General features: G+C 38.7%; 1 protein-coding gene across 8 annotated transcripts in view; it reads left to right on the top strand.

Moving 5' to 3' along the window:
* Window positions 1-25,534, top strand: part of Adgrv1 (adhesion G protein-coupled receptor V1) — a 538,324-nt gene that overhangs the window by 361,375 nt on the left and 151,415 nt on the right. For all 8 annotated transcript variants that reach the window (XR_001780748.2, XM_017315364.1, XM_017315363.1 and 5 more), the window contains one exon: window positions 1,095-1,273. Coding sequence is in view for 7 of the 8 variants with exons in the window: in XM_017315364.1 (XP_017170853.1) it covers window positions 1,095-1,273 (179 nt within the window). In the remaining variant the exon portion in view is untranslated. The remainder of the gene's footprint in view (window positions 1-1,094; window positions 1,274-25,534) is intronic.

Genomic DNA, 25,534 nt, shown 5'->3' with positions numbered 1-25,534 from the left:
CCACCATATTAAATTGAGGATGAAATTTTGTAGGGAGTAGATATTATGGTATATGATGCAACAGCCAATTTCATTACTGTACTAAATGACAGCCAAGCAAGGCATTATTCAACAGGGGAGATTGATAGAAGACAGAAAGCATAACTTCTAGATTTGATGTTGACATATGTTTGATGTGGAATTTGGAGCCAGTGATAGCATTTATATGCTTTATTTTCCTTATTCCAGCTAACTAATCTGTTCCTATAGCTTCCTAGTATACACTGGTTCCTTGTATACTTTTATCCTAAAACTCAAAGACAAGTGATATGGTTTTAATATCATTGTTTCTCTTACTTATTAGATGTCATCTTGTTAGAATCTATGATTCAATATAGTAACTACCTCCCTGTCCATTTCAATGCTCCATCCTTAGTGGCTACCCTGATCTCTGATACTTACTAAGTTCTTGGTAAATATTAGTCAAGTGAATGAACAAGAAAGTACAAACAAAACAAAACAGATCATAGTCTTTCATGACTGGGGCATGTTTGTATTTTTCCCATTCACAGTCACATTGTGGTTTTGATTCTGTGCTGCACAACTGCCCCCCTCCCCCTCATGCGCGCACACACATAAACACTGGAGATGGAGCTTGGCCCTCCTCATGGGCATCACCACACATAAGAGCCTTGGCCCTCCATGTGTTAGATGTCAAAAAAAAAATTATCCTGAAAGTCCAGAGCCATTGGTTTATTTATTCTCATCATGAATTTGTTCATGTTGGAAGGTGTTTTGGATGATGGTGTTTGTCTTCTCAGAGTCAGATTTATAAGAAAGTCTCAGATGATTATGACAAAGTTTAAGACAGAACAAAGTACGAAAGAGAAAGAGGAAAAGGACAATAAACTCAATATTTCCTTATGTTCCCAGAGTTGTTTTTTAATGCCCCAACATGAAATAAAAGAATATTTTAGCTAAAACAAAAATCCAACTCAAACGGTTTTAATTAAGCTGGTCTTTACCCTTTGTTATGGAGTGAGTCTGTAGTCTGCACCAGTAGTCATGTCCTGTACCATTAATGTGGAACCTGGGTATCTTGTTTCCTTCCATAGTCTGTGAACTTCTGGTACGTGCTGGTGGTGAGTGATGAGCACACGGAGAGGCGGTGCCTGCTCTTCTGCCTTCTCAGCTGGGGGCTTCCATCTTTCGTGGTGATTCTCCTCATACTTATTTTGAGAGGAATCTATCATCGGAGCATGCCGCAGATCTATGGACTTATTCATGGTGACCTGTGAGTATGTCTGTGGAGCTCACTCCCATCCTCGTTCTTTTGTACTTTTACTGCTGGCTTTCCTCCTAGATGGTGGGCATGGGCAGAACTAGAGGTCTACGTGCAGACATTCCAGGAGCTCTTTACTTTCCTGGCGTACCGTCTGCAGCTGTGCTTTCCCTCCTCATTGATTCTTTAAAGATTAAACCACTGCCTCTGGAGAAGCACAGTTTTCTCTGGTGAGAGGTATTAACTAGCCAATAGTAGATTTCATTAAAGCCTTCCAGCTAATCCAGATTAGACAGATTGTGTGTGACAAGTCAAATCATGTGAAAATAGATAATGAATTGATGGGGAATTCTGGCATTGAGCTCACATGGAAAAGATAAAACCCATTTGGTTTCTTCTCAAATGAAGCTTTCCACTGTCCTTTGAAGTAGGCAATGCTCATCAGTACCCTCTTGGTATCTACTCCTGTGGAACCTTCAGTAGCAGGTCTGGGATTTCATCTGCAGCCAACACAATACATGTTTAGTTTTGTAAGAAAAAAAATTACAATTGTAATTTCTTGAGTCAAGTATCCACAGGACTAAGTATTAAACTATGCAAAGATCTTACTCTTCAAGCTTGAAATGTTTTTTTAAGTTTACTTAAAACAACTGAATGCAAAACTGGCATGAATTCACAAAAGGTTTATAAACACCAAAAGAAACTTCAAAAAACTGCATTGAAGGATGAATTTTTACCGTATTTGGGAAGACATTAGCTTCTTTGTTCACACTGTTTCTGAAAGTTTTTCAGCAGTCTGATGCTTCTTCACCTCAGAAGGAAGTGAAAGAGCATCGATTGGACAAATTTGAAAGGCACGATGGTAAAATCCAAAGATGGTTTATAATGACACATTGATGTTTTCTCTGTGAGAAAAAGAGACAAAAAAAAAAAGGTCTTAAATTTTTCCTTTGACTTGAGACTTGACCCAGGGATTAAATTTTTTTCTAGCTGCTTCTGCACATTTGAGGATGTGTGCTGCCTCTGTCTGTGGAGTAATATTACTTATAGAGTTCTGTATTTCTTTAGAATAAGAAAGCACCATACATACAGCATATATTGAATATGGTGTAGTATATTTCAGGCCCATACAAAACCAGGGAGGCATGGAGGGAATCGGGGATGAGATGGCTGGGAAGGTATAAATCCAGGGAATAGTTACACTTTCACCATGAATGCCCCACCTGATGCTCCAGCCCCAACTCCATCTGCTCTTTTCATTAAAAACACTAAAGAAGAACAAGGATATAACATGGGGAGTACAAGAGAACAGCAGCGACATCAATGGCCAAAGAGTTGCTGCATTGCCTTAGTTTGTTGTTCTGTACAGGGGACATCAACAGGGACAGGAGAGACTGATGAAGCCAAAGACACAGTGAGCCCATCTTTTAAAAGCCCGCTTGCAGTTCTGACGCTGCTCCAGTGAACTGTGGAGGCATGTTCTGAAACTGACCTCCCTGGTCGAGTTGGAACCAGTCCTTCTACTTATGACCTTGAATCTTGCGGACTTCTACCCAAACAGCCTAGTGGTCCTTTCCAGTAATACTCTTCCCTTTGTGTGGATTGTAGAGCTGAGAGCAGAAGCAAGGATCGACTTTGCCTCTTGCTGTGCCTTAACAGAAAGAAGAGATTCTCTTTTTATAGCACAGCACTACTAACAAAGGAATTCTAAAGCAATCAAATTTTAGCAACACAGTAAAATGTTGTAGTCATGTTTGCTTTTCTCCTCTATTAGAGGAAAAATGATTTATGAGAATGTGGTTTTAAAAAGAAGAAAGAAAAATTCTGCTGTTGTATGTCTTCAATGGAAATAGAGTAGTGGGGCATCATTACCCCTAAGATGCCTAAACACCAAATACATAGTCAGAAAAAGTATTGATGATGAACTTAGTGACAAGATTATGTCTTTCCTAGGCGTTCTTGCTAACCATTTATAATCTTAAATTGAAATGCTTCTACACACACACACACACACACAAATGAAGCTGATATCTTACTGCTTTGAAGATTACTTAGCCCCTTTTATTTAAAAACAAAACCACAAAAGAACTCTTGTGATTATAAAGATTAACCAGATTTTTTGCTCAAATGGAAATGAGAGAAAAAGTCAAATTTGAAATGAGAAATAACCTACTCCCAAGCTTATGAGAGCAGTGTTGCCTGCTATTTCTTCAGAGGTTTTTGTGAAAATATCAGTTACTTAATAGATATGGAAAATGTTTGAAAGGTGAGATCCTGTATAAGCAGAAGGCATTCTAGCATCATGTTGCTTCTGAAAAGCTAAATAGTTAATAAGTACTTGTTATTAATGTGCACGAAGATGCTCCACACATACACAGCCATGATACAAATGCTGCCACACATGCAGCCAAAGGCAATCCATATGACACGTGTTCAAATGCACACAAACACACATGGATGTGCTATTTATATTCATAATTATTTTATCTTTTCATCGAGTGAAAAAGAACGTCTCATACAGGTTATGTTATGGTATTGGATTTTATTCATATAATTTCTAGAAAATAACAATCAGGGTCTATAGTGCCTGGCAAATACAGAAGTAGATGCTCACGGTCATCTATTGGATGGAACACAAGGCTCCCAATGGAGGAGCTAGAGAAAGTACCCAAGGAGCTGAAGGGGTCTGCAACCCTATAGGTGGAACAACAACATGAACTAATCAGTACCCCTAGAGCTCATGTCTCTAGCTGCATATGTAGCAGAAGATGGCCTAGCCGGCCATCATTGGGAAGAGAGGCCCCTGGTCTTGCAAACTTTTTATGCCCCAGTACAGGGGAATGACAGGGCCAAGAAGTTGGAGTGGGTGGGTAGGGGAGCAGGGCGGGGGAAGGGCATGGGGAACTTTTGGGATAGCATTTGAAATGTAAATGAAGAACATATCTAATTAAAAAAAAAAGACAGCTCCCTGTAGCCTCCCTCAGCCTTGAAGCAGGCTGATTCAGACTTTGCTGCCACTGAATATGAGATCACCTGGGGTGTAGCCTTCCCATTTAGATGGCTCTATTGTTATGTCAACTTCCGCTGCTCTTCTCACCTGAAGCAGCTCTTGAAGACTGCAGACAAATGCCTGTTTAGAATTTTCTAATCCCATTTTCGGCTGTCAACCCCTAAGTGGAATCAGCGCCAGGTCAACACTGTCCCAACTTAGCCTGTATCCTATCACACCTACAGCAACAATGTAAAAAAGATGAAATTTAAAGCCAGCGCTAGCATAAATACCTGTTGCTCAGTGTGCCCCCAAAACTACAATAAACACACTTACTATTACATTTTGAGGTACAAGTTAATTTTTAAAGTTTCTGCATGATTCTTTGTTAAACATAATAGAATCTTGAGTCAAGGGCTCATGGTGGCAGCTACTTTCTTTTATGAACTGCTTGGCAAGCAGGACTTGTTTGGGGAAGGGTTTTAGTAATTTATTACATTATCTTCTTAGCCTTGATGGATGGGAACCATAACAGGAAAGCTCATGGTCCAAGAAGCTCTCGTGATGCTTCCAAAATGATTGTCAGAGAAGAGCTACACAAGAACGTCTGAAAGAACCTTCTCGTAAAATGCTTACCTTCTCAAACAAACAAACAAGCAAACAAACAAAAAATGCTGTCTGCCAGCAGCTTAACAGTAGTAAGTGAAAGGCCCATGAACTCTACAGGTGGCTTTAATAGTTAGAGACCCAAAGTGGCTAACCTTTATATTGTAATTCCTTTTCTCCCTAATTCACATACAACTTTCCTCTTCATCACCAGACAAATTCAAATTTTAAAGAATTCTCCTTTTCAATAGAGCTACAGTCTCAGCTTAAGAGCAGACATTAGTTCTTATTTGTATTAAAGTATTGCAAACCTGAATCTTCATGTCATAGCATGCTACCTTGAAGTCTCTTGGTAGGAACTATGGATGTGTGAAATGCATGGTAGTTATCTTCTGAATGGTGATGGCTTGACAGTTATGATCTGCTTTCTTGTGAGGAGATTTTTGTAATTAAACCTCTAAGGCTTTAATATGTAAACGCTCCTAGTTTTCTAGTAGCTTGTCAAGTTGAAGGTCATGTTGATTTCATAAGATACCAAAGGTCTAGTGTCATATCTTCATTAGAATGTTGGAAGACAGCATGTGTGAAACCGTCCACTCCTAAGATTATTCTTTGCAGGGTTGCTTTTAATTAGCATTGTGTTTTCTTTAAAGTATCTCACTATTCATAGCCTCTTTCCAGCTTTAAGAATGTGGTAAGTTGCCATCTCTATGAAATTTTCCATCTCATTTAGCCAAGCACATGTTAATGTTTATAAGCTCCAGTGATCTCTCCTTTTCCATTCTTTTTATTAATACTTTTATTCCCACCTCTGTCTCTCTGTGTCTCTCTCTCTGTGTCTCTGTCTCTCTATCTCTCTCTGTGTGTGTGTGTGTGTGTGTGTGTGTGTGTCTGTCTGTCTGTCTGTCTGTCTGTCTGTCTGTCTGTCTGTCTCTCCCTGTCCTGAGCAAGCTTTATCAGTCAAGGAGATTGGAGTACTTACTGATGGTTTTGCTGTTGGGACCCCACATCCAGTTTTCTTTTTGGATATTATTTTGCATCTTCTTAAGTTACCCTCCAGTGAAGCAGAAAATACCTCAAGGAGAAATTTCTAAATGTTTTGGTAATTTCTTTGCACCTACTTTCCTGTGGTATTGTATTGTAATTTTTTTTTCACATTCATTGTGGGGGTGGAGGGTGTGGGCATGCATATATACATGTGGATGTGCACATGAGCAAGCCACAGCTTGCAAATGAAGGTTAGAGACCAACATTATAGGAGTCAGTTCTCTCTCTCATCATCTGGGTCCTGGGGATTGAATTGGCATTGTTGGATTTAGAAGCCATACTTTACCGGCTGGGCCAGCTCACTGGCCCATATTGTGTTCTTACAGGTTCTCTTTCCTGAAGGGTTTGAAACTTGTCTTTTTGGCTTTCGAGTCACTAAACCAACTTCTTCCCATTAACCGTATTTCTTTTCTAAATTGGCAGCTGCTTTCCATTAGGAACTTGAGGGAGAATGTGTTGTGCAGAATACAGGGCTCATCTAAGGGAACTCTTCTTCACAAAACGCCAGGGTCTCAAGCCTTTGCTGCCAGAGCAGCTTGCCAGTGCCTTCAAACACTACTTTTGTTTGTTTCATTTTGATTAAATTTTAATCTGTGTTTTCTAGTTGCCCCAGATGGAAGGATGAATATTATACAGGTTATTTTATTTGGTTAGTTAGGATTTTTAAGATAGATTTTATTGATTGTGTGTGTGTGAAAGCACATGTGTGTGTATGTGAGTGTGAGTGAGTGTGTGTGTGTGTGTGTGTGTGTGTGTGTGTAGTAATGTACTGGCTAATAGCATACATTAAGGATCGCCCAAACCAAAATTTTTACTAAGTACTTTCTATAATTTAGAAGTAATGTTTTAGAAGTAATGACACAAAGAATCACTGAAAATATCAATGTTCTCTAACTATGTTTATCTTCATATTATTTTCAGAAACATTCTTAGCTACTAGTATTGCTAGTAGTAATACACTACTGTTTTCTGTGGTTTGCTTTTTATAGTCTGAATCTAATGCTTCTATAGCACATATTCAGGTATCTATCTGATAAATGTGTTTTTCATAAAGATGCAAAGCTAGGCAATATCTAAAATGTAAAAAATGAACTAATATAAACACAAGTTAAGTCTATGTGGAGATTTTTTTTTTAAACTCATACCAACCAGAGCATCCATCATTAAGGAAGCAATAGGAATAAATGTTGCTGTGGCTAAGAGAGAAAGGGAACCCTTTTTGCATTGTCAGTAGAAATATAAATTATTTCAGTAACGATGGAAGCCAGTTTTGAAGTTCCTCAAAACTTAAGACTAAAATTATCCCTGTGATAACTGGATACAGTTATTCCACCCCTGCATATTTACCAGAAGGATGGGGGCAGCATACAGGAGTGCTAATTATCTGCCTCTACCATTGCTGCCCTATTCACAGCAGCCATGTCATAGGATCAAGCCAAGTACCTATCATAAGATGAACAGATGGAGCAATTGTGATATATTACTCATCTATGAAGAATGAATCATGCCTGGATAGAACTAGGAGCTGTGATTTTCAGTGAAAACCTGACACAGACAAGAATCATGTGCTTTCACTCACAGTAGAAACTAGTGGTGAAATTTCATGAAGAATTGAGACTACTGAAAGAGCAGAAAGGAATGAAGACAAGGGGATGGTGGGTATGTGAGAGACTTGGGCAATTATGGAAATACATTATATCCATCTGTGAAAATGTGATAATGAAATCCATTATTTTGTACAAGATTCTATATATATACATATATACGTGTGTGTGTGTGTATATATAGAATCTTTTATATATATATATAAATGTATATATAAAATATATAAATAATATATATAAATAAAATATATATATTGCTGTGAACTTGGAGCTTGAAGCTCTGTCTCTTCTTGCCCACATCCTACAAGCAGGAAATATTTTCCAATTCATCTCTCAATTCATATCTTTTCCTAGTGCATGTCTTATTTTAATCTTCCCCTATTTTCCCACCATGTTTGTGCTTCGACCTCTCATACCTTTAGTATGACAGGTTGCTTAGCACACTTCCTTGTTTGTAACTTCGTCATGTCACCAAATTGTTGGTGCTTTCATCCTGGTTGTGCTTTTCAGAACTTTCCAGGTCATGGCTCAGCACGTCACCACAACTGGACACTGCTGCTGATCCTCCTGAGATCATTGCTCCGAACCATCCTCCTTGTTACCCTTTGCAGATGAATGTGTGTCACATTCTTTAATATTTTACAATTCAAATTATTTTCCTTGACTTGGGAGATCACTATTTTTCTTCAGAGTGACAGCTTAAGTATCAATTTTATGAATACCTATCTTCAGAGTGAAACATACCTCCTTCAGTCTATACAGGAGACTGAGTAGACTCATTCTCATTCATGAATCTTGTGACAGCATCAATGATACTATACTAAAACTGCTTGTTTGTGTCAGCTTGACAACTTGAGATTCAACATGGACATCACTACATAATCCCAGATACATAATGGCTGAATGACCTAACGAGTGAGGTGTGGTTTGACTTATCCTTGAGTGGAAAGATATGAACTAGGAAAAGTAAACCATTTAACAGCCCAACACAAATTTATACAAATGAGAATTCAGTGAATGTTTTAGTGCTCTCTCTGTATATAATTAATCTCTCTCCATCTCCCTCACCCTTTCTTCTCTGTAGCTTGCTTTGCCTGTATATTCCCTGCCTCACCCAATAATATTTAGTTTAAGAACATATGATATACCTGGAGACCATCAAAAATGCTAAATATCTAAATATTTTAAATGCTACTGGAGTCACTAAATCTTGTAAGAAATTAATCTTTCTTTGTGCATAAAAGATCAAAGTCTAACTTGGCATGACTAATGAATTGGTGAAGCTAGTTTAATTCACACAGCCTCATCTGGAAAAAGGCACAAAGAGCTAGAAAGCTGTAAATGTGCTTTTCTTTCATAGCACAGAAAACATAATATGCACCTACACTTGATTCTTTGTCATTCAGACAAATATTCTGTGGCTTTCTGGGGAAATACACTCTACTTACAGTTATTAGAAGAAGCCCCCCTACAATTTATGGTGGATTGATACTTAACTCAGAGAGTGACAAAAACAAATAAATTCCCCTTGAGTGATGGTCATTGAGTACCGCAGCATCTGGAGGGGGTCTCATTTGAATGGCTGATGCTGGGTAACTTTAGAAGTCAGCATCTATTTTTCTTGGGTTGGTTCTGGTTACTACAGGTAAAAGAAAACAAGCCATAAGGAAAATATACAAAATATAGAACTGATCCAAAGCCATAAAAAGAATATGGTTTTGAGGGAGGTGTTTAATAATGGTTGTTAACTAGACAGGGTCTAGAATCACATTGGAGGCAAACTTTTACTATGCCTGTTAGAGATTGTCTACATTTGATTGACTGAGGTAGAAGTACTCACTTTGAATGTAAGAGGCACCATTTTATGGGCAGGGATCCTGGACTGAACACAAAAGAATACAGTGTAAGCACCGGTCTTGCTTTGCTTCCTGACTGTGGATGGAGATGGAGATGGAGGTATACAGTGACAAATGGCCTCAAGCTCCTGTTGCTAAGACTGTCCTGCAACAATAGACTATACCCTGAGCCCAAAAACCTGTTCTTCTTTTATATGATTCTGTCACTGTCAGTATATGTCACAGCAACAAAAGTAAGGAGGACAGTCTCAAAAAAAGGAAGAAATTACAGTCTCAGAATGAGTAAGAAATTACGGTCTCAGAATGAGACTATGATACTCATGTGAAAACTGTCGATAGAGAAATTGGGAATAAGTTTTAAATACATGCAATTTATAGTGAAGACAGCAACACCATTTGTCTTAATTTTTTCTTGTATTTTTCTTTTAAAATATTTTATTAATTGAGAATTTTATACAATTTATTTTGACCCAGCAGCTTTGGTTGAACTGGGTATACCTGAAAGGGAGGCTGGAAATGAAAAAGGACGGGTGGGTGAGAGAAGGATGAATCCAAGACAAAGGTTTTTGATCAAGGCTCAAAGTTTAATATTTAGCACCATATTTATACAGGGAAAGCCCACAGATCCATCCTTTGTTTAGGCTGGATTATGCTGTAAACCAAGCTCAGCAGGCAGTCTGTTCCTGTAGGAAATTGCAGGTGCTGCAAGCTGGAAGACTGCACCCTTGGTTGGCTAGGTCAATGAAGACCAACTGTGGCAAACACTTAAGGATGCAAAGTTATTTTCTTGAGCAATGTCAATTGACTATATCACTGAGAACTATAACTCCTTCTCCCCACAGAAAACATTAACCCCCATATAAGCTCCCCTGAGTGTGATTATGTCTCCCAAGCCCCTCTGCTATTCAGGAGGGAGTGCTGGCAGGCCCTCAGTCCCACATGGTAACCACTGTTGCTGAGGATTTGTGGGTACACAGCCAATATCACTTCACAGTATTCTCTCTCACTTTCTGTCTTTTACATTTTTTTTCCATTCCCAATTCCACAATGTTCCCTCAGCCTTACAGAAGGTGATACTTATTACAAATGTCCTGTTTAGGCCAATAGACTCATTGCTATTGCTGTGATGGGCTGTGACCAGCAATAATACATCTGAAACAAAACCTCGTGGTTCTGACTTGTCCATAGATCCTTAAGCCTGTGTGTCTCACTCCACCAAAGATCCATAGATATTTTCACACTCACCCTGATAATTCTATTCTACTTGAAACAGGGAAATTGGTGATATTTTTGAATATTGGAAATTTTTTTTGAAATTAAAGGAAGATATCAAGAAAACATAATTTTGTTTAGTACTCAAAACAGAGCTGAGGAACTCCCATCAGGAAATGTTATCGTCAAGCCAGGGCATAGTGGAGCAAGCCTTTAATCCTGGCACTTGGGAGGCGGAGGCAGGTGGATTTCTGAGTTCAAGGCCAGTCTGGTCTATAGAGTTCCAGGACAGCCAGGGCTACACAGAGAAACCTTGTCTCAAAAAACCAAAAAAAAAAAAAAAAAAAAAAAAAAAAAGAAAGAAAAAGGAAATGCTATTTTCCTGTGGAACCTGTGATAAATACAGCAATCCTGCTCATAATTTGTATGCACACTAAAATTCATGTGCACACTAAGAATGTCAATTCTGAAGCAAAATAAAAATAATAATTCACAAGCATAACAATAAGAAGCAAGTGAAAGTTTCAAAATTTAAACTTAAATGTAACTATTCAAAGTATTTTAAAGAAGGAGCACAGGAGGCAAAGGAGATGCTGTGTCTCCAGCATCTGTATGTATCATGCTGATGAACTCAGCATGGACAAGCAGAACACAGGAATCGTCCATAATATGAAAACAAAGGTCAGTGTAAGAAAAGCTTAGACCTCAAACTGATAAAAGGGGAACTGAAGGAGGTTAAAATTCATGATCAAACTGACCTGTACTCAGCAGGATACCAGAGGGGAGGAGGGCAGAACAAAAGCCAGGAACGGGAGTTATTAGTCCACAGGGAATATTCATTGTATGTAGTGGGTGTCATGGGGACATTTCATATAGGTATCATGTGCTAGACCCATTCAACTCTTTACCTTCTTTCCATCCCTTTGTTGCTAGTTTCTGTCACCCCACACCCCAAGGTAGCATCTATTTTTGTGATTTTTAGGTCTGTATATAAAGTCTGATTCACAATTGATGATCTTCATTTGTGTTCATTCACTTGCTGAAAAATACTTGGGCAAGTTCTATAACAGGCTATCATGCTGCAATAAGCATTGATGTGGAAATACCTCCTTAGAGTCCTTCAGATATGTACATAAATGTGTAACTGGGTCATATAGTAGATGTATTTTCAGTTCTGTAAGGTTCCTCTATACTGGATTTCAATAGTGTTTGGAATAACTTATTGATAAGTTATTCTCTGCTGATGAAACGAGCCAATTCAAGTCAAATTAAAGTATAAAGACTGGTTTATTGGGAGTGGCTCTCATGCAGGTTCACTGGTCCCAAGGAATGGGGATAGGGAAGTTACCATGGGGAGGGAGACAGGGGGTTGGGAGAGAAAAAGAGAAGGAGCAATGCAGAAAGAAGGCCCAGTGGCAGGTGGGGTGGGGGTGGACTAAGATGTCTGGATTACAGAGGGAAGAGTTTCTGGGGGAGGGGAAGCCAAGCCCCTCCACTGGAAAATCCAGGGCAGAAGACAGGGTATGCAAGCCAAGCCCTGTAGTTCTGGGAGAACCTGGAGGCCAGGTCTGCTTTGGTATGTTAAATATGCACCTAGGCCCCTTGTCCTGGGTCTCAATCCGAGCACTTCTGTCTCAGAAAGAGTGTATAAGGGCTCTTGTTCCATAGTTCTCAGAAACATTTGTTGTTGTGTATTTTCCTAAAGATGGGTATTTTGGCTAGACGGAGATGGACTCAGCATACTTTTAGAGTTTCTCTGCTAAGGATATTGAACACTTTTTTCATATATTTGAATGTCCATTTGTACTTTATCTTTTGAGAACCATGACTTTTCATTAGCATTTTTATTGGAGTAGATTGATAACTTTCTTGGTATTTAATTTTTGAGTTCTTCATGTATTCTTTTTTTTGTAAATTTTTATTTATTTTTTTATTGGATATTTTATTTATTTACATTTCAAATGTTATCCCCTTTCCCGTTTTCCCCCTCTGGAAACCCCCATCCCATCCTCTCTCTTCCTGCTTCTGTGAGGGTGCTCCTCCACCCAGCCACACACCCACTTGCACCTCCCTGCCCTGACATTCCCCTACACTGGGGCATCAAGCTCTCAGAATGAAAGGCCTCTCATCCCATTGATGTTCGACAAGGTCATCCTCTGCTACATATGTAGCTGGAGCCATGGGTCCATCCATGTGTACTCTTTGGTTGGTGGTTTGGTCCCTGGGAGCTCTGGGGGATCTGGTTGGTTGATATTGTTGTTCTTTCTATGGGGATGCAAACCCTTTCAGTTCCTTCAGTCCTTTCTCTAACTCTTCCATTGGGGAACCCATGATCAGCCCAATGGTTGGCTGTGAGCATCTGTCTCTGTATTTGTCAGGGTCTTGTAGACCCTCTCAGGAGACAGCTATATCAGGCTCCTGTCAGCAAGCACTTCTTGGCATCGGAAATAGTATCTGGGTTTGGTGTCTGTATATGGGATGGATCCCCAGGTGGAGCAGTCTCTGGATGGCCTTTCCTTCAGTCTCTGCTTTACACTTTGTCTCCGTATTTCCTCCCTTGAGTATTTTGTATTGTAGATAAGAAATCTTTACTCCAATGTATACTAGCCTAGATTTTCTTCCATCATCTTTGGTGGCTTTTGAATGAATTTCATTTGTTATGCAAAAACTTTTAGAAAGCATAAAGTGATTTAATTATCTTTGCATTTCTTTCTCCCATGAGTAATCCTGAAATACAAGAGGACTCCTTGAAGGGATATTAAAGAATGTGAAAGGTCAGCCAGTTAGACAATACAAAACAAATGAAAAGCTAAACAAATATTCCCAGTTACATAAATTTAATTCTGAGTACTCCCCTTTAAAAACAATCTAAAATTACTTAATTGCTAAATTCCTTTAGAGTACTTAGAAAGAAAATAAGGATTTTTTTCCCTCAACTTCTCATGCATATGTGGTGCTAATGTAATAATACTAGTCTACTAATTATAGTAATAGTCCTGCAGACATTGTGACTCCTGTCACTCTTTGGTGGCTTTCTTAAGGATAAAATAGTGAAGTAGAAATGGCTGAATTCATTTGTGATTAGTTTATAAACATATATAAATATGGTTTATTGATTCAACAGCTCATTTTCTTTTATTCTAAAGCTAAGTACAAGAAGACAGCAAGGTCTTAGGAGAAGAGTCTAAGCTGGCTAAGAGGATGCCAGAGTACTGTGTGGGGAGAGTAAAGAGAATCCCAGAGAGAGAGAGAGGGAAAGTGAAAGGGGGAGGGGCAGAGGGAGAGGAGCAGAAGGAATTGGGGGGGGGGGAGATGGAGGGAGAGGGAGAGGGGGAAAGTGAGATCTCCTGTTAAAAGAAAGAAAAAAAAAAGACAAGTCCAGTAGGCAAAGAATGTCTTTCTTCAGATGAGCAAATGGTTTGAGGGAGGCCTGTAAGCATCAACTCGAAGAGTCAAGGCTTGGCTAGAAGGGGAATGAATCCAAAGTTCTCTCAATGGTATAATTTAGGTCCATAATTTAAATTTTGTAAACGTTAAATACATACATACATATATACATACACATTTTCAAAATATGTTTTTAAAGTACTGCACTGAATCTTATACATGAGATGGATACTTTCTATGTCCCTCCAAATTCACATGAACTCCAAACTTATCTATGCTGGTTTTAAAGTAATGTTCAACAAACTGTTCAGTTGACCTGTTTTCTTTGATTCCAGTTGTTTGATGAGGTGTGACTCAGAAGGAGAGTGCTTCCCTGAATCAGAGAGAAAGTAAACCAGAGAAGTAAGGAGAGTAAGGAGGACTGAAGGAGGGAGGGAAAGAAAGAGACAAAGGCACTACTAGTTGTTACTAAAATAGCACATAAAACTTGGTGAATAATTCAAGATTGCCATTTACTAACAGAAAAAATATAGCACAAAATCCTTTGAGAGAAATTTAATGGAGGTTTTCAAGTCTATCTTAAAATTATATGAAACCATGATCATTGCATTTGGTTTGCTGTTACTGTCTACTCTCATGGGGAAAAGACTCCTTATGTTTTGATCTTTCTCCTCCTTCTCGGCAGCTGGAGTCCTACAGTGCTCACACAAGGTAGCCTGGCAGCTCCCACTCACCACTCACCTGCTCCCATAGCCACTCACCACTCACCTGCTCCCATAGCCTTAGTCACTGGGCTACTGTTTCTTCTGATCTCACTGCAAGTCTGTCAGTGCCCACGGCACAGACCTTCAACTGAATCTACGGAAATAGACTCTCTCTGATGTGTTATCATTGGCCCTACAATATTAATGCTTGTCTTGAACATCACTACAGCTCATTTGCATGTTAAGAAAGAGTGGCAGAGATCCCAGGCTGGCCTGGAGCTTGCCACATAGTCAAGAATTGGCTCATGATCCTCCTGCTTCCAACACTTAATAACTGACTGCTAGGATTACAGATGTGCCCCCTATACACTGTTTGACAGTTCATTTTTTTCTCTCCATTTTTTATTAGGTATTTAGCTCATTTACATTTCCAATGCTATCCCAAAAGTCCCCCATACCCACCCACCCCCACTCCCCTACCCACCCACTCCCCCTATTTGGCCCTGGCGTTCCCCTGTACTGGGGCATATAAAGTTTGCGTGTCTAATGGGCCTCTCTTTCCAGTGATGGCCGACTAGGCCATCTTTTGATACATATGCAGCTAGAGTCAAGAGCTCCCGGGTACTGGTTAGTTCATAATGTTGTTCCACCTATAGGGTTGCAGATCCCTTTAGCTCCTTGGGTACTTTCTCTAGCTCCTCCATTGGGAGCCCTGTGATCCATCCATTAGCTGACTGTGAGCATCCACTTCTGTGTTTGCTAGGCCCTGGCATAGTCTCACAAGAGACAGCTACATCTGGGTCCTTTCGATAAAATCTTGCTAGTGTATGCAATGGTGTCAGCGTTTGGATGCTGATTATGGGGTGGATCCCTGGATATGGCAGTCTCTACATGGTCCATCCTTTCATCTCAGCTCCAAACTTTGTCTCTGTAACTCCTTCCATGGGTGTTTTGTTCCCACTTCTAAGGAGGGGCATAGTGTCCACACTTCAGTCTTCATTTTTCTTGAGTTTCATGTGTTTAGGAAATTGTATCTTATATCTTGGGTATCCTAGGTTTTGGGCTAATATCCACTTATCACTGAGTACATATTGTGTGAGTTCCTTTGTGAATTTGTTACCTCACTCAGGATACACAAAGTTGTGTAAAACACTCCAGAGACTTAAAGTTCCCTGAAAGAGTGTTCAACCCTTATATGCTGCAGTTGGTACATTTTATTGCTCCAAGCCAGTGTTTTAATAGGCTTCAACAGCTACTTAAAGCCTGGATTTTTATGCTTTTCCAACCTGAAGTAATAGTGTTACAGAATAAACATGATTCGTCTTCATGGAAGTGTCATTTTATTTAAATGTTTAAGATCTTCAAAAGTATTACAGGGAGTAAATATGCTTCTAATATTTTATACTGAACACATAGTATTATCCCTGTGATAGCTGTGGGGGATAAATCTAAGACAGATACAGGCTTCGGAGGAACAGAGCCTTCTATCATTTGAAGAACTAACCATCATAAAAAGTGTACAGAATCAGAAATTTAAAAGTAGATACAAAATGGTGTCAGCGTTTGGAAGCTGATTATGGGATGGATCCCTGGATATGGCAATCACTAGATGGTCCATCCTTTCGTCACAGCTCCAAATTTTGTCTCTGTAACTCCTTCCATGGGTGTTTTGTTCCCATTTCTAGGAAGGGGCAAAGTGTCCACACTTTGGTCTTCGTTCTTCTTGAGTTTCATGCGTTTAAGGGAACTGCAACCCTATATGTGGAACAATATGAACTAACCAGTACCCCAGAGCTCTTGTCTCTAGCTGCATATGTATCAAAAGATGGCCTAGTCAGCCATCACTGGAAAGAGAGGCCCTTTGGACTTGCAAACTTTATATGCCCCAGTACAGGGGAATGCCAGGGCCAAAAAGGGGGAGTGGGTGGGTAGGGGATTGGGGGGTTGGGTATGGGGGACTTTTGGGATAGCATTGGAAATGTAAACGAGGAAAATACCTAATTTAAAAAATAAAAGTAGATACAAAAATAAGTATTTTGTGAAGACAAAAAAAATCACAATACATTTTACATTTAATGATCCAACAAACACCAAAAACATGAAATACAGGAAAATGACATGATTGTTTTAGTATTATCTGTTAAGCACACATCTAAGTTTTTCTCTATTATTGTCTATGCTTTCTTTCTATTAAAATATTTCTATTTTGAAATTTTTACATATGTCAATAATACATGTGATCATATTTATTCCCCTTACCTTCTAGATACACCCCTTCCTCCTACCACCAATCTCTACCTTTGTATCAAAGTCTAGTTTGTGTAACCCATATACTCCTGAATGGGAGGCCATCCACTAGGCTATGGTCAATTATCAGATGCCACATCTTTAAAGAAAAATAAAATTGACACTCCTTCCACCAGAATCTGTCAACTGTCAATAGCTCTTCAAATAGAGGTGGGGGCTCATGAGCCACTCCCTTTATGTGTCAGAATGTTGACTGGTTTAATTAGTGAGTAAGTATTGTGCAGGCAGTCACAACTGCTCTGAGTTCATGAGTACAGCAGTTTGATCATCTCCAGAGGATACTATTTCTCTCTGCTCCTGTCCAATCTTTCTGTTCATAGTCTTTCTGCACCTTCTTCCAATTTCTTCCAATATGGTCCCTGAGCCTTGGGGAGGAGTGTGATAGGGATGTCCCATTTGTAGCCATTCCACAGATACTATCTACTGCACTTTGACCAGTTGTGAGTTTCTGTGTTCATCATCATCCACTGTACAAAGTGTTGGGGGAAATATTAAAAAAAGAACCGCCAAGTCCCATACTCCATCCACCTACTCCCTGCCCTCCATCTTTCCAGCGGGGCCAGAGCTCTTGAGTTCCCTTCACTGCCATGCCAGCTCCATGCAATGACTGCCCACCCCGTAGTCAGCCACCACAACACCCAGCAACCCAATACATACAAAACTCTAGAAACTTATAATTAATCAATCCGATTTATGTATCAATAAATTCTCGGTTCATAAGATACCAATACAATAATTTCAGAACCAATTGATAATGATAAAAGCTGTCCACCTAGATTAGACAAATTATCCCAGTTATTTTATTCTTTATCATAACTATCTGTGGGTATTAAAACCACATTGGATCAGAATCTTCTTCCTGTCTGTCTGTCTGTCTCTATCTTGGCTTCTTCTCTCCTAAGCCCCTCTTGGTCTCTACCACTCTTAGCTCCACCTCCCTTTCCCTGTCCATTCACAGGCCTCCTGCTGCACTAATATTTTAATGTAATTGGAGACAGGGAAAATCCTGTCACACAAAGAAACGGCTCTGATGAAGTAACCTATGCATACAAATACATGGATTTAGGGGACAGTTTGAGACTCTATCCAGTTAGCAACTAATTTTATGGCTTGACATAAGCTATAATTATCTGAAAAGATGGAATATCAATTGAGAAAATGCCTTCATAAGATACGGTTATAGGCCATTTTCTTCATTAGTGATTGATGAGGGAGGGCTCTAGCCCATTGTAGGTGGCACCACCCTGGACTGATGGTCCTAGGTTCTGTAAGAAATCAGGCTGCACTAGCTATGATGAGCAAGCCAGTAAGCAGCATTCCCTATAACTTCTGCATCAGTTCCTGCTTAGAGGCTTTACTTGTGTTTCTGTCCTGACTTTGTTTTATGATAAACAGTGTGAGCCAAATAAACATTTTCCTCCCCAAATTTCATTGGTCATAGTGTTTCATCTAAGCAATAGTAATCCTAACTAAGACAGAAGTATAATAACGATAGGTTTATTCCTGGGCCTATGAGCTCCCCACATAGATTCTTAGCTAGATTTATAATATCAACCACATTTCTTCCCATAAATGGGCCTTAAATGCAATCATAAATCAGTTGGTTACACTCATAATATTAATGCCATTATTATACCCATGAGAATATCTTGTCACACTTATTATCCTAGCTACTTAAGACTCTCAATAACCATACCCCCAACAGCCTGTGTAAAGACTTCTGTTACTGTGAAAGCTGACCAACTGGAAAGAAACTCTGTGGTCAATACCACTTAGATTTCTCCAAGCCCTGTAATCTAAGTGTGTTGTGTATTCAGCAGTAGAATCTTACTGTGAAGATCTGATGGGCAACCAAAGAACACTGGCAATTGCTCATATCTTTTTATTGGTTTCCAGTACAACTTGGGTCAACAGCTGAAGCAGAGGTCTCCCATCTGGCACTGGGGAAAACATAATCCCATGTGCTGGGTAATTCCAATTAAACTCTTTGATATGGAAGCATGCATGCACATTCACATGCACACACACAACACACACACACACACACACACACACACACACACACACACACACACACACAGAATAGTAAGATTCCACAAAGCTTTCTCAATTATCCTTCATATCAGCTCTCCCTCCCCTGACTTCTGCTCTTCCTTCCTATTTTTCTTCATTTAAACTACCTTTCCTGTTATTCCTTTATATCATCTGTGTTCTATATCCTGCTTTTTTCTTAAGATAATACAAATCTTTACCTTCTTTCTGTGCTTTTTTTATTATCTCTTAACATGGTTTCGATTGGTCATACATTATAAAGAGAAACGAGCAATTTCTTAAAGCATAGTCAAGTGAAATTTATTATCACAGATATACTCACTGTTTGTAGGATTGCTACAATTCTTGTTTAGCAAATACAGATTTCTCACCAATTCTGTCCTGTGAGATTTTATAGTAAAATAAGCTATTTTATAGTATTTACTATTTTATAGTAAAATTGCCCTAAAGTTTATTAGTATATTCACAATATCTCTGACTGTAGAGGGTCTGACAAGTGGAAGCACTTTTCCTGAAAAATCTTTTGGCTTTATGCATCCTAAACCTGTTTTTCCTCCATGGTATTGCATGATGAACTTCATTTTCACATTACTTTATAATTTCTGGCCTGTTAATCTTTAGCATTGCTACTCCAGAAGGTATAAGTAGTGAGTAGTGACTCTGGGTGACTATAAATGAAAGACTCAGCATCCCATATGAATCTATCTCATATGTTCTAGCAAAACTTGTCCCAGTCTGACCTTCTCTTCAGTCACTTCCCAAGTTACTCTTCATTACACCATCACCAACCACTGCAGGAAATGTGACAAAAGTAATTTGGGATTTAAAAGACACTGCCCTTAATGGATTGCAGTTAAAATATTTAAGTACATATTTATCACTTGAGCTTATTGCTAGGACCTCTTCTGGAACCTCTGAAGGGTTCTGCTGAGGAGTCTTCTTTGCTTAGCTTTAGGGTACATGCATCTGCACTCGTGGTTTTTGTGAGAGAGACAAGCTTTGCTATTAATTGGTTATGACTATATATTCTGATCTTGTAGCCTTCCATACTTAGCATCATTCTAAGAATGCTTTGTTCTTGACCTCCTTAATCTACACTGGATGTTCCTGACCTGAAATTTGTCATCAGAGTCTCAGATTTGGAGTTTTTAGATTTTGAAATATTTCATTGATTTTTATCAGTTCAGAATCTCTAGTATAAGAAACTACAATACAAGATCTGACCAAAATCTGACCAAAAGATTTGGATTTCAGGATTTTGTCCAGATTATGCTTTTATATCACCTGGCCCTGTCATGTCACTCATGACAAAGATGCTATACATCTCCCCATCTGGGATGTTTGTGGTGGATCCTTAAATACTTATAGCAGAGCTTGTATGAAGAGCACAATGTTTTCCCAGATAAGGTTGTGTTCTACCATCACAGTCAAAGGACTGAGATGGGGAATGTGGAAAGGGACAAAACCCTGTCTGAGCCAAAATACATAACATAGATAGTGGGAAATACAAACTAATGTACTGGGTAAACATAAAGAAACTTAATGTGGGGGCTACCTTGAACACGAACTTGGCAGATTGTCCCATGCTCCCCAGAGGACTCTCCACACTGAAGGTGCCCTAGCATACTCAGGATCTTAGGATCACTGGTGAATGGAACACAAGATCTAATCCAAACCAATTGTGATGGGCCTGTGACAGCAAGAGCAAGGACACAGAAGCCCTACCTGACTAGCGGCTCCGGTTCCTTCTGATTAGTGCTGGTATACCTTGGTTTCGAACAGACCAGACAGCCCCACAGCCCCCAGAGGAGACACCACTTCCGTGTGCTGTAACATGCTCAGGATCTTAGGATTTCAGGATACCAGGATACCAGGAGCTTGGTCACACCAGGATCTCAGAGTCTCAGAGAAAGCTTGACTTCCAAGAACACTGACACACCCAGAATCTCAGGTTCACAGGATCCCGGAATCATGGGATCACAGAGAAAGCTGGACTCTGAGGAGTCCTGAATCAACCAGATTTATAGGAAGGACAGGCTCAAATCAGGGCAACAAGCACTTGAGATAATCAAATGGCAGAAGGCAAGCATAAGAACAGAAGCAATAGAAACCAAGGTTACTTGGCATCATCAGAACCAAACTCTCCCACCACAGCAATTCCTGGGTACACCATCACACCAGAAAAGCAAGATATGGATCTAAAGTCACTTCTCATGATGAAGATGGAGGACTTTAAGAAGGAAACAAATAACTCCCTTAAAGAAATACAGGAAAACACAGGTAATCAGCTAGAAGCCCTTAAAGAGGAAACACAAAAATTCCTTAAAGAGTTACAGGAAAACACTACCAAACAGGTGAAAGAATTGAAAAAAAAAACATGCAGAATCTAAAAATGAAAGTAGAAACAATAAAGAAATCACAAAGGGAGACAACTCTGTAGATAGAAATCCTAGAAAAGAAATCCGGAAACATAGATGCAAGCATCAGCAACAGTTACAAGAGATAGAAGAGAGAATCTCAGGTGCAGAAGATTCCATAGAGAACATAGATACAACAATCAAAGAAAATGTAAAATGCAAAAAGATCCTAACTCAAAACATCCAGGAAATCCAGGACACAATGAGAAGACTAAACCTATGGATAATAGGTATAGATGAGAATGAAGATTTTCAATTTAAAGGTCCAGTAAATATCTTCAACAAAATTATAGAAGAAAATTTCACTAACCTAAAGAAAGAGATGCCCATGAACATACAAGAAGCCTATCAAACTCCGAATAGACTGGATCAGAAAAAAATTCCTCCCGACACAGAATATTAAAAGCAGTAAGGGAAAAATTTCAAGTAACATATAAAGGCAGACCATTAGAAGTACATCAGGCTTCGCACCAGAGACTATGAAAGCTAGAAGATCCTGGACAGATGTTATACAGACCCTAAGAGAACACAAATGCCAGCAAAACTCTCAAATACCATAAATGGAGAAACCAAAGTATTCCATGACAAAACCAAATTCACACAATATCTTTCCACAAATCCAGCCCTTCAAAGGATAATAAAGAGAAAACTCCAATAAAAGAAGGAAATTATGCCCTAGAAAAAGAAAGAAAGTAATCCTTTAACAAATCGAAAAGAAGATAGCCACAAGAACAGAATCCCAACTGTAACAACAAAAATAACAGGAAGCAACAATGACTTTTCCTTAATATCTCTTAATATCAATGGAATCAAATTACCCAATAAAAAGACATAGACTAATAGACTGGCTACATAAACAGGACCCAACACTTTCCTTCATACAGGAAACGCACCTAAGAGACAAAGATAGACACTACCTCAGAGTAAAAGGCTGGAAAACAATTTTCCAAGCAAACGGCACAAAGAAACAACCTGGAGTAGCCATGTTAATATCATATAAAATCAACTTCCAACCCAAAGTTATCAAAAAAAAAAAAAAGGGGGTTCTTCATACTCACAAAAGGTAAAATCTACCAGGATGAACGCTCAATTCTGAATAACTATGCTCCAAATGCAATGACATCCACATTCATTAAGGAAACTTTAGAAAACCTCAAAGCACATACTGCACCTCAAATAATAATAGCAGGAGACTTCAATGCCTCAGTCTCATCAGTGGAAAGATCCTGGAAAAAGAAACTAAACAGAGACACATTGAAGCTAACAGAAATTATGAAACAAATGGATTTAACATATATCTACAGAATATTTTATCCTAAAACAAAAGGATATGCCTTCTTTTCAGCACCTCATCGTACTTCCTCCAAAATTGACCATATAATCAATAACAAAACAAGCCTCAACAGATACAAAAATATTGAAATTATCTCATGAATCCTATCAGATCACCATAGACTAAGGCTGATCTTCAATAACAACATAAAAAGTAAAAAGCCAACATTCACATGGAAGCTGAACAAAACTCTACTCAATGATAACATGGTTAAGGAAGAAATAAAGAAATTAAAGACTTTTTAGAGTTTAATGAAAATGTAGCCACAACATACCCAAACTTATGAGACACAATGAAAACATTCTTAAGACGTAAACTCGTACCTCTGAGTGCCTCCAAAGAGAAACTAGAGAGAGCGTACACTAGCAGCTTGACAGCACACCTGAAAGCTCTAGAACAAAAGGAAGCAAATTCACCCAACAGGAGTAGAGGGCAGGAAATAATCAAACTTAGGGATGAAATCAATCAAGTGGAAACAAAAAGAACTATATAAAGAATCAACCAAACCAGGAGCTGGTACTTTGAGAAAATCAAAAAGATAGATAAACCCTTAGCCAGACTAACTAGAGGGCACAGAGACAGTATCCTAATTAACAAAATCAGAAATAAAACAGAAGACATAACAACAGAACCTGAGGAAATCCAAAATATCCTCAGATCCTACTACAAAAGGCTATACTCAAAAACAAAAACAAAAAAACTGGAAAACCTGGATGAAATGGACAATTTCCTAGATAGATACCAGGTACCAAAGATAAATCAGGATTAGATTAACTATCTAAATAGTCCCATTTCCCCTAAAGAAATAGAAGCAGTCATTAAAAGTCTCCCAACCAAAAAAAGCCCAGGACCAGATGGGTTTAGTGTAGAGTTCTATCAGACCTTCAAAGAAGAACTAATTCCAATTCTCTTCAAACTATTCCACAAAATAGAAATAGAAGGTACTTTACCCAATTCATTCTATGAAGCCACAATAACTCTGATACCTAAACCACATAAAGACCCAACAAAGAAAGGAAACTTCAGACAAATTTCCCTTATGAATATTAATGCAAAAATACTCAATAAAATTCTTGCTAACCGAATCCAAGAACACATCAAAATGATCATTCATCATGATCAAGGACGCTTCATCCCAAGGATGCAGGAATGGTTCAATATATGGAAATCCATCAAAGTAATCCACTATATAAACAAACTCAAAGACAAAAACCACATGATCATCTCATTAGATGCTGAGAAAGTTTTTGACAAAATTCAACACCCATTCATGATAAAAAGTCTTGGAAAGATCAGGAATTCAAGGCCCATATGTAAATATAATAAAAATAATATACAGCAAACTATTAGCTAACATCAAAGTAAATGGAGAGAAACTTGAAGCAATTCCACTAAAATCAGGGACTAGACAAGTCTGCCCATTTTCTCCAACCTATTCAGTATAGTACTTGATGTCTTAGTCAGAGCAATTAGACAACAAGAGGAGGTCAAAGGGATACAACTTGGAAAGGAATAATTCAAAATATCACTATTTGCAGATGATATGATAGTATATATATATAAGTGACCCTAAAAATTCCACCAGAGACTTCCAAAACCTGTTAAACAGCTTCAATGCAGTAGCTGGATATAAAATTAACTCAGGGTTGTGGATTTAGCTCAGTGGTAGAGAGCTTGCATAGCAAGCACCTAGGTTCGGTCCTCAGCTCTGAAAAAAAAATTAACTCAAACAAATCAATGCCCTTTCTCTACACAAAGGATAAATAGGTTGAGAAAGAAATTATGGAAACAACACCCTTAACAATAGTCACAAATAATATAAAATACCTTGGTGTGACTCTAACTAAGGAAGTGAAAATCTGTATGATAAGAACTTCAAGTCTCTGAAGAATGAAATTAAACAAGATCTCAGAAGATGGACAGGTCTCCCATGCTCATGGATTATCAGGGTTAATATAGTAAAAATGGCTATCTTGCCAAAAGCAATCCATAGATTTAATGCAATTCCCATCAACATTCCAACTGAATTCTTCACAGAGCTAGAAAGGGCAATTTGCAAATTCATCTGGAATAACAAAAAACCTAGGATACCAAAAACTATTCTCAACAATAAAAGAACCTCTGGTGGAATCACCATGCCTGATCTCAAACTGTACTACAGAGCAATTGTGATAAAAACTACATGATATTGGTACAGCGACAGACAGGTAGATCAATGGAATAGAATTGAAGACCCAGAAATGAACCAACCCACCTATGGTCACTTGATTTTGACAAAGGAGCTAATACCATCTAGTTGAAAAAAGACAGCATTTTTAACAAATTGTGACGGCTCAAGTGGTGGTTAGCATGTAGAAGAATGTGGATTGATCTATTCTTATCTCCTTGTACAAAGTTCAAGTCTAAGTGGATCAAGGAGCTCCACATAAAACCAGACACTGAAACTTATAGAGGAGAAAGTGGAGAGAAGCTTTGAAAATATGAGCAAAGGAGAAAAAAATCCTGAACAGAACAGCAACAGCTTGTGCTGTAAAATTGAGAATCGACAAATGGGACCTCATAAAATTGCAAAGCTTCTGTAAGGCAAAAGACACTGTCAATAAGACAAAAAGGCCACCAGTAGATTGGAAAAAGATCTTTACCAATCCTAAATCAGATAGGGAACTAATATCCAAGATATACAAAGAACTCAAGAAGCTGGACTCCAGAAAATCAAGTAACCCCATTAAAAATGGGGTACAGAGCTAAACAAAGAACTC

This window comes from Mus musculus, chromosome 13 (assembly GCF_000001635.26).
Source record: "Mus musculus strain C57BL/6J chromosome 13, GRCm38.p6 C57BL/6J".
Taxonomy (NCBI): Eukaryota; Metazoa; Chordata; class Mammalia; order Rodentia; family Muridae; genus Mus; species Mus musculus.
The sequence above is the reverse complement of the archived record's forward strand: the minus strand, read 5'-3'. Positions and strand labels throughout refer to the sequence as shown.